The sequence below is a fragment of the Erythranthe guttata genome, chromosome 9 (genome assembly GCF_056151865.1).
Source record: "Erythranthe guttata isolate IM_541 chromosome 9, IM_541, whole genome shotgun sequence".
Classification (NCBI taxonomy): domain Eukaryota; kingdom Viridiplantae; phylum Streptophyta; class Magnoliopsida; order Lamiales; family Phrymaceae; genus Erythranthe; species Erythranthe guttata.
In genome coordinates, this window is record NC_142541.1 from 2,548,771 (window position 1) to 2,559,573 (window position 10,803).

The window sequence follows — 10,803 nt, forward strand, 5'->3', positions numbered from 1 at the left end:
AGAAGTCGATAGGAAAGCTTCGAGTACTAACGAATTTCCTTCGATTCATCTGTGTTCTTTGAAGCATAACTCATTTGAGATCATCAACTCCGAATTCCTTGCCACAAAAATTGAAATTTCTTCGTCCCAAATGCAATCTATTTGGTTTCTTACGGATCCCAATTTTTCGAAAAAAAGAAAAGAAAATTTAGAAGTGCTGTTTTCACATTCAGAGTAAGATGACTTTTTAATTTGTTGTAAAGAATCCTGGAAAGTTAACTAAAATTGTTCTCTTCTTTTCAATGTTTTGGAATAGAACATATTCCTTATCAGAAGATGTATGAAGAACACGATTTTTACGCATGTATATAAGAATAAATCGATTTCTGGATCCTCCAAACCTCGTAAAATTGAAAATACAGTCGGCTTTCTTCTAAACACACATTTATTTAAGAACACGTTACTGTAAGAAACATTTCTTCATTATATTGTTTTCAGTTATTATATACAAAACATTCCATCTCAAGAAAATCGGTCTTCGTGGCGCGCTTTCTTCTCTCTCTCTCTCTATACAGTTGAATACAGAAAATAAAAATTAAGATAACCAATATGTTCCTCCCTTATACATCTTCTTTCGCAATCTGTCACCAAAAAGTTTTAAGAAAAAGAAAAAAAAAAACATTAGTATTCGTTCAGAACCAAGATTGAACCGAAGTTACGTTTGACGGAAACTTCTACAAGCAAGAAAAGAACGGAAGATTAATGCAGAACCACTGACCTTTTATTTTACAGTTCAATTCTCTCCCTTGTCGCCAAAAGAGGTGCCTCAAATTCCATCAATTTTGTGAACTAAAAAAATGGACATAAATGAAGGAAATTTCTCGTTAAAGTGGTCGAAATTATTTTTTATTTTTTTATTTTTATTTTATTTTTTGTAGCACAAACCTGTGATGTTTTAAGCTCGAGTTCCTGCCATTCCAAGGATGAATTGCTTCCTTCTACAATCCCCGTTCCAGCATAGAGTAATGCGCCAACTCCCTTGTGATTCCCAGAATCAAGATATTCTTTTCATCATTAAATTATCTAAGATAGTTCGGAATTATCGAGAAAATAGACGACATTTCAGCTGAAAGAAAAATTAGCTCTACTTATACTTCACTTCTATTCAATGGCTTAGTTTTATATTTTATAGAAAATACTATGCCCTTGTTTGGTTCCCAATATAAGATTAGCCAAGATAAGATTATGAAATCTTATGAAAACCGAATTGTATAATTAAACTAGAGAGATCCACCCAACACACAATCCCCGTTTTCCCATGATTGCGGACCAGCCCAAAAATTGTACGAACCAAACATCAAATAATACATAATTATTTAATTAATCACGGCTTATCTTACCAAATAAACGAGGCCTATTTGTAGTTAAACATTCTAGTTCCCTCACCTTTCCAACCAGTGCTGACCTTATTCCGACTGCAAACTCACTCTCTGCACCTCCAAACCACCCAACGGGGCCAGCATACATTCCTCGGTCAAACTTCTCTGAATATACATTGTTTATTAGGAGATGATGGTAAACGAACATCGGATGAAAGTGCGAATAAGAAGGAAAACAGCATACCCGTTTCTGATATTAAAATGCGTGCCTCTTCTGTAGGAAGCCCACAAACAGCAGGAGTTGGATGAAGGGAAGACAAAATCTTAAACTGCATCCGATCAGCAGTTGAAAAAGTCATTATACGAACATATTTGATGTATGGTGTGTAATAAACAAGAAGTCGTGTACGAACCAAAGTAGTTTGAGAGGTATCTCTTTTGCTTTTTTTTCTTCATATATAATTATTATGGTAAAATTTCACTAGTTTTGATGGTAAAGTAACAGAATAGTAGAAAAATCGGATCTAAAGTAAAGCAGTAAAGGACATACTTCATCGTCTTCTTTCCGCAAAGTGCCTGTCAGTTTAGCATAAAGATGTTGAACACGAGGAAGCTTCCTTAGAACTTTGCTTGGTTCCACTACTGTGCTGGAACATACGGTCTAAATTGAAAAATTTGAGAAAAGAAAAAAATTATGTTACTCCATAAACGAAATGCTTGACATTGTTGCTATAATATATGTACAATACCATTACGAAGAGAAATAATATTGAGATCTACTAAGCTTTACTTGCCTCAAATTTTCGTCTTATACTTTCTCTTACTACGGCAAATTCATGGTGGTCTTTAGCACTGCAAATGAAGTATTTATGGTCGAGAATAAGTTCAAGAAACTCAAAGCACCGAAGCAACAAATTAAAATTTGAATTCATTCTAGACTCGAACGGAGATTAACCTGGAAAGTAAATCATTTCCTATCTGTAAATCCAAAGACTCGGTTCCACCTCTAGCTCGTGTTCCAGCCAAAGCCTCACTGTAAACGTTAAGTCGGTTTCGGTAGAATAGTCGCTCTGGCTATTCACGAGTTGAACAAATTTATAAAAAAAAAAATCATTTAATCAGATGATGGTATATACAAAACCTATATATCCAATGCCGTAAAGAAAACAAATAAAGTAAACCCGACGTAAAGATTGAAAGCGAAAGGGGTTTCACTTTCTCTCGATAAATAACGAGGTAAATTACTTACAGTATTCCCAATGAATGCAGGGGATTCGGGTGGCTGAAGACAAAACTGGTAAGCGTTATCCCCTTCAACCTACAAGAATCAATGGCTAAGTAATAAGTATCGTAATTCATTTATATAATATTTATATATTTAATCGATGAAAAGTACATCCGAAGAACAAACCAACCTGTAAACTTGTCAACCATTCTAAAGGGTCAATCTCTACTATGGTCAGTACTCTGCTGCTACGTGCAAGAACAACCTGTATTTTCATGACCAAATTCATGCACTCGAAGTCAGTTGTAAATAGAAACAATTGACAAAGAGAAAAATAATAATAATAACAATTTAAAAAAAAAAAACAAATAATGCGATCGATCACTTAAACCTTAACAAGCGTTGAGTTTTTGCTACTTATCAAGTCCAGAGCTCGCTTAACAGATTCATCCCATGATAGTTTGTTGGGAAAATGAGTTTGGTGGAAAACTTTAGCACGAGAAATATTACCGTTTAATCTCCGAACAACTGACGAAACCTGCAAACACAAAATTACAGATTGAGTCGTGCGAGTGAGATCAAATATAACGGACAAGTATAAAGTCAAACCTGCAACATTGTAGCCTCAAGTGAAGCAATTGCCTGTTCGTAGGTCCGTGACAAGCGTTTGTCCCATGCAATAGTTGCAGCAAGCATTGAATTTCCTTTAAATTCGTCAAATTCAACCTGCAATTAGTGTCTTGACACGTTTCACTTGCGCGCACGCACACACACACACACACACACACACAAAAAAAAAAAAAAAAAGCGAAAAAAACTAAAATATTTACCTGGGGGACCATGAAATAAAAAGAACCAAAGCCTTTCCATTCAGGGGCTATATCGGATCTCGCATCAAAGCGCATTGCACCATACGCACGAATCAGTGGACACTTTTTGGATAAGAACCTTTAATCAAATACAGCAAAATTAGAATTAGACAAGTTAACATTTCTGACATTGCAGTATAATTGCAAGCAATTCCTTTTTAGCCATGCTCCGCTCCTTTCCAATAAGCTGACTGCTATATTCAACTCTTGAACCAGGTGAACGATATAAAACTTGATTTTCTTGATTTAAGCAAACTCTCATTATGAATGTCTAAAACATGTGAATGCTCTCGATTAGTATACTCGTGTTAAAAGATACTCATTTCTTCTTAAGTTTTCCAACAACATTTGAGCATATAATGATTCACTTCAGCGAATATCTACAAGTTTAGGTGTAAATGTAGATGCTAATTAGGGGCGAAAGTCGGATTGGATCGCATCCGAATTTTCGGAATTTAAAAATTCATTCCATTCCAAAATTCCAATTTTCGGATTGGATTGGATCAGAATTTCCGAATTCTTTTGGAAATCATATAAGTTTTAAAATTTCAAACTTAGCGGAAATTTTCAGAAAAAATCGTACTTATCCAGAAATAAGAATATCCACGTCGATATAAGTAAAACTAGTAACACACTAAATTTCAGTAAAAAATAAATCAATAAAAAGAAACCACATCATAATATCCAATAAAACTTCTAAATACAATTCAATATGTCAAAATCCTAAAACAAAACCTCACTCAAATTACTGTTTCAGAAAACATAAAAAAACTTAAAATAAGTATTATATCATATATATATATTATTTATAGGTGTATATTTAGAAGAAAAAAAAATCGGATTTTTTCGTAATTAATTTTGCAAATTTAAATCGGATCGGAAATTCCAAAAAAAATTAGTAATTCAAATTCCAATCCAAAAAAAAATCGGAAATCGGAATGAAAAAAGTTGTTTCAAAATCGGAACATTTTAGATCGGAACCGGCGGAAATGAGAATTATGTTCCAACTTGCACCCCTAATGCTAATAACTCAAACCCTCAGCATAAAGATCATAACCCTATAAAAGGTAAATCGCAATGATCAGCCAAATACTATCAAAAAATCCCAGAAAAAATAAGGCAGTCTTCATACAAGCTATAGAAATTTCAGAAACACAATAGCGGCTACAACAGTAAGAATTCATATCAAAACCCTAATTTCTGTAGCACAGCTTCTAAATTAAGCACATAAAAGAAGAAATTGATGGGGGGAATGAATACTGTAGTTACCTTTTGATGGAATGCCAATCGTCCGACGAGAATGGATGGAGATGGCGGAAGGAGACGGCGGATCCAAGCCCGGCAACACCGAGAAGTTTTTGCTGAGAATCGTGGCCGTTAGAAGAAGCGTGATCATCGCCATTGCGATTTTGAATAAGCGCGGTGTCGCCGGAATCTCTGCCGGAGAAATAACAGCGAGGAAGAAGAGTGTCGCTCTGTGAACGCAGCCAATCTAGGGCTTCTACCTTCTCCTGTATTGGTACCTTCACAAACCCATAGCCGATCCTCCCATCAGATAATTTCAAATTTAATTATTTATTTATTATTAAACAATTATTTACAAAGTATTAATAGTACTTTGCAGTTTGCACATTCAAACAACACACTAAATCATTCATAATTGTATATTTCTAATTTAATGGGGGTAATTTCATTTTTATTTCTTATTTTTTATTGACTTTATTAAATTAGTTTCATTTACTTTAAAAATTCTTTTGGATGCGCTATACATAATTTATTGTATTTTAAGAGTGTAATGTGCTATAAACATTTTTTGATGGTGAAAAATGCCAAAAAAACAACTTTTAGAGGGTGGGATTAAGCCGCATATTTCCCGATAAATAAGTAACACATAATTATAACATATACTCCTGGATTGATTAAATTAAATATTTTTTTCTTGAATATATGCATGTATGTAAAATATATACAGATCTATACATGTGTATAGTAAAATATAACGTCGTGAATTTTTTCGAGTAGCCCCATTAATCGTACGTTACATTGAGTTTTTCACGCCCACAAAAAAGAAATTTAAAAAAATCAAGGAGTTTATCACTTATAAAAAACATGCACACAAGCAATCAAGATTTTCATCAGCCAAGAAAAGACAACACTGATTATATTATCAACTGAAATCAATTAATTGTCGAATAAAAAAATCCCACAATCTAGGATAAGGAACAAGATTGGACAATCAAGGTACAGCGGCGGCCTCGATGCTACACCCGGTTATAATCACCGGGTGAGGCTACTTGCGACACGTGTCCCACTTTATGAGTTAATTGTTTATTTTTTATTTTTAATAATAATTTTCTTTTAAAAGTAAATCAGAATTTTAACTTTAATTATTTAAATATTTTCTCTCTCCATTTTAACTATCATCTTCATCCTCCTCTTGATGCACGTTTCTTCCTCTCGTCAAAATTAGAGTAACCATTGCTGCAATTGAAAGAATCTCTATGCCTATACAGTTGATTTTTATTTTTCTAACAAACCCTTTTGGTAAAAAAAAAAACTTTCATTAAAATTATAAAATCCAAATTTTGAAAGTAAGACTGGAAAATCAAATGCCCAGATTCTGATGGACTTCAAACATTTAACTGGATGTTCACAAATAATATTGCAGCTTTCTCTGAAAAACATTGATGGCTATTCCTTCTTTTTTTTTCTCTCTTCACTCCACAACAAGTTTAAATCAAACATTTGTTATATTTGTTTAATACTTTCGGTGGTCTTACAGAGACCCAAAATTAAATCCAGCTTTGAAGTGAATAAAAATTCTTTCAATTACATGGGTTGCTGCAATTTCGATGGATTATTGTTAGAGAATGAATTAGTGAAAAAAAGAAGATGGGTATGGAAGGAGAGAGAAAATTACGGATGTGGGTGGGGTTCTTTTGAAAATAATTAAAAATTCAATTAATAATTATAATAAAAATAAAAAATAAACAATTAACTTATAAAGTGGGACACGTGTCACAATTAGCCACACCCGGTGATTATAACCGGGTGTAGCATCGAGGCCGCCAGGTACAGCCCTCTCTCAACCAACCACGTGGCATATATATTCACAAAAACATGAACATGAACCATGCTCATAATAACATTTACCAATTTATCCAATCCCATGAAGAAACTATATATTAAAAAAAAAAATTGTTAATTGTGCAATTAGTTGAAGTCGAGAAACACTTACCTCAATGCGGATAATCCCGGAATCACCGGCCGGAGAATCGGACTTGAGGTGGAAGATGGCGGAGTTGAGGCGGTCAGCCGCCAGTAGTGGAGTTGGAGCGGTGGGGAGAGTTCGAGTTTCGATGATTCCGAGTGGGGTTCTCGGATAATTACCACCTCCACACCCATTCATAGAAGACAAGTTAAGTTCTTGAAATTTCTATCATCACAAAATTAAATTATATGAATAGAAATGAGGTATATATATATATATAATATATATATATATATATATATTATGTACATGTTTTAATTATTTGTAGTAAATAAGCAATAGAGGACAAATAAAAGTCACATTCTTACATGATTGGGGAAATTGAGTGAATATTGTCTAGCAATTGCAGTTGGTGGTGAGAAAGAGGATTTCATTGGCTCAATTTCCATGTAAAGCCTATTGCAATAACAATAATACAAATTTCTTGTAGCCATTTAATATATTTATTAGTGTGTGTTTTGTGTGTGTAAATTTTGGTTTTGTATTGGATTGGCTTTCAAAAGGATAAGTGAAATAAACATGGGAATTTGTGTTCTATTTATATAGACAAAGTATTATGCACCATGAATTCAAATATGTGAGATTGTGACTACAATTTGGTTTTATTTATTAAATTAGGCTGCAAGTCTGTTACATGTAGGTGTCTATGTTAATTGAATTTCAATATCTTATTGTTCAAACTTGGGGTCAATTATTAGTGCAGACCGAATTTTCTTAAAAGGGATTATTAGCAAGACCCCTCATCTAGGAAATGTAGTTAAGAAGACACCCCATTCATAAAATAATTAGAGAAAACTCATTTACCTTATATATAATATTTTCACATATTTAAATTGCCCAGTATACCCTTTCATCCCTAATTCTATTATTTCTTTCTATCCTCTCTGTTTCACGCTTTCTCTTTCTTCCGCAAAATGCAAGACAAGAAGAAACTTAAGAACAACTCGGTTCACTAATTTTTCTACCAATTCATCATCGTCATCTTCTTCTCCATCGTCCTCTCCTTCACTTTGTGTGGCGGTTGTTGGCGGTGGAAGTAGAAGCCCTTTGCCTCCACCACCGCCGCCTTTGATTTTTGATTCTATCACACACTCATGATTTTGCAAGTTATTAATGATCTCAACTTTTTACCGATGAAAATATATGAATGATAAATTGACACTCTCTCTCTCCCATGCTTGTTATATTTTTTAGGGTAAATTACAAACACCCCCTGAGGTATGGTCAAATTACAAAACCCCCCTCTTGTTTGAATAATTACATCTACCCCTCTTAACTATGATTTTTTCTTAGACCTCCACCTTTATGGTGCCAAATTCAACATATTCATCTAGATTCCGTGAAATGTGCTCTAGTTTGTACTCGTTTTGTGTAAAAAATACAGTTTCCGATGCACCACAAACTGATATATACAAGCTAAAAATCACATATTATGATCATCTTGCTTCATAATGTAGAGATTGAATATGATAAAACGGGTACAAAAGTGATAATATTCCATATAATCTCGAAGATTCCACTAAATTTGAGGAGTTGAGTGGGTGGTTGTAATTATCCAAACAAGAGGGGTGTTTTGTAATTTGACCATACCTAGGGGGGTGTTTGTAATTTACCCTATTTTTTTATTGATTTTATTTAATTAATTGTTGTGGTATGAATTGGAGATCAGTGTTCAAACAAATGAATGAAGCAGTTCACACAAGAGCTCAACGATTCCAATTCTAAAGGATCATGCTTGTATCTGCTTGTATGAATTATTTATTTTATCTATTTTATCTATTTCATTTATTTATTTATTTTATTATTGTTAAGGATTGTGTGAATAGTGTGGAAGCATTGGGAATTTTTGAGTTTTCTTCGTATCTGTATTTTGGATTTTGAGAAACTTACAAATTTCATGTTTTTATTTAGTTTTATATAAGAAGAAAAAACAGAGATAAGAATTTAGTCTGTGATGGTGTGGTGCGGCGGCGGTGTGGTGATAAGAGACAGATTTTGGGGTTTTTGGTGGATTAGGCGGAGGACGGCGTGTGTATAGAATTTCGCGCAGGCTGAAACCTTATTCGACTATGTACATGTTCATAGTCGATTAAGCTAATCGACTATACTCTGGTAGTCGATTATGGTTGATCGTCTCTAATTTTTTTATTTTTTTTTTGAATTTGTTGTTTATTGATTCCAGTTGTATAAATCATTTATAATGTTTGTATATTTTTTTGTTTTTATAACATATAATATAATTGATTTTTCATTTTTTCGCAGTTGTGATTTGTTATTTTTAGTAGCAGATTCTTAATCGACTATGCTTCCCATCATAGTCGATTAATATACCTGATATAGAAAAAAAATTAAAAAAAAAATTAAAAATAAATAATTTCATTAATCGACTATGAAGCATAGTCGATTAAGGCTAATCGACTATGCTTCATAGTCGATTAAGGAAACTGATACATAAATGACAGGAAAAAAAAACGGGAAAAAAAAATCGCTGAGCGCGTGACCCAGTGATGATGTGGCGGACGGGGGTAAAGCTGGAAAACATAATGGTTGAAAATGGGTGTGGGCTTTTCTCAAATGGACTAAAATATTTTGGGCCTTCCTCCATTAAAAAAGTGGTGAGGGGTTTTCTCAAAGAGCCCCATTATGGAAAAGGGAAAATTACTAAAATTACCCTTCGTATTGAAATTGCATTGAGATAGGTCTCATTTTTTAAAATAATTAGTGAAAATCTCTTCCTTATATTTTGTCGCGAAATTTTAGTTTACTTTATGTTTTTCTTGAAATTCTGGATTAAACTGGACGTAAATCGATTACGTTGTTTGCGTAGTTAAATTATTAATTGACTAAAGTTGATTAAAATATTAAAGCGCATATTAGACGTAAAAGCAATAAATCAGTTCTAGAAAAACATAGTTGATTTATTAATTGACTATAGTCGATTGCGTAAACTGTCACATAACTATACTAAAATCCCATACTAAAATCCCTGATGTTTGTTTCCACCTAACAATATTGACTTATAAGGTTAATTTTGAAGAGAAATTTACGAATGTCTTTAATGTGTTGAAGAATCCAGCTACTCCTTGCAGATTTCGACGACAACGGTCGATGGCCGCGGGGTCAAATGGTAAATTTTCAGCAAACTCCGACGTAATATATATTTTAAAGTTACAAAGAATCATAAGATAACTTTTTGAATTTCGCTAATTATGATTCCAATTTATTTTTTCTCTTGGACAAACTTTTCAAAGTTTCGATGTTCGATTTTTTCAATTTTTTTTTTTGTAATGGAGTTCGAATTATTATCGACTTTCGACAATATTGATATTTTTTTTAAAAATAATAATTGTCCCCTATTTTAACCTAGTGATTTAGTAATTGCTCTTTGGAGAAGCCGTAGAAATAGAAAAGGAAAAAAAAATAAAAGAGGGTAAATTACAACCAACCCTGAGGTATGGTCGAATTATAAAAGTCTCTTTCTTGTTTAGGTAATTACAACTACCCCTCAATTATAAATGTTCTTACACGTCCACTCTTGTGGTTTCAAATTTAATGGAATCTTCTAGATTATATGGAATATTCTCAATTTTGTATATATTTTATTTCATTCGAGCTCCACATTTTGAAGCTAGATGATCATAAGATTGTGGTGTATCATCAGAAACTGTATTTTCAAACAAAACGAGTACAAACTCGAAAAAATTACACGGAATCTAGATGATTATGTTTAATTTGACACCAGAAGGGTGGAGATGTAAGAAGATTCATAGTTGAGGCGTAGATGTAATTATCCAACCGTGAGGAGTTTTTTTCGTTATTTAACTATACCTCAGGAGTGGTTGTAATTTACCCAAACAATAAATGACCAAGGGAGATGTAATAAATAAAAATAAAAATAAAAAAGTTGTGAAAATTTAGCTTACATCAGTAAGATGGTCAAACATGCACCCAAAAGATCACAATTAACGACCTCTTAAACTAAATATTTGCATAATGCTTTTTTTAATTCTAAATAAACACACGTAGTAGTGTGTAAAATGAAACTCAATAAATATTTAAAATAATTCAAGCTAATATTTA

The 10,803-nt window shown here is 33.0% G+C and overlaps 1 protein-coding gene and 1 long non-coding RNA gene across 2 annotated transcripts; one reads left to right on the forward strand and one right to left on the reverse strand.

The window, feature by feature from the left end:
* Positions 1–406: 406 nt before the first annotated feature.
* On the reverse strand, positions 407–7,304 carry LOC105959696 (isochorismate synthase, chloroplastic). Its single transcript, XM_088823524.1, has 16 exons — positions 7,032–7,304; positions 6,691–6,888; positions 4,722–4,975; positions 3,414–3,531; positions 3,193–3,309; positions 2,975–3,121; positions 2,774–2,848; positions 2,608–2,676; positions 2,314–2,432; positions 2,153–2,210; positions 1,909–2,019; positions 1,603–1,687; positions 1,426–1,523; positions 925–1,017; positions 758–828; positions 407–620 (listed from the first exon to the last, which is right to left on the reverse strand). Exons 1-15 carry the CDS (start codon positions 7,155–7,157, stop codon positions 766–768), a joined length of 1,731 nt encoding a protein of 576 aa, XP_088679650.1. The 5' UTR covers positions 7,158–7,304; the 3' UTR covers positions 407–620; positions 758–765.
* LOC148767864 (uncharacterized) lies at positions 5,591–6,631 on the forward strand. Its single transcript, XR_016033633.1, has 2 exons — positions 5,591–5,693; positions 6,525–6,631. It is a non-coding gene; the product is annotated as an uncharacterized LOC148767864 (long non-coding RNA).
* Positions 7,305–10,803: the final 3,499 nt, after the last annotated feature.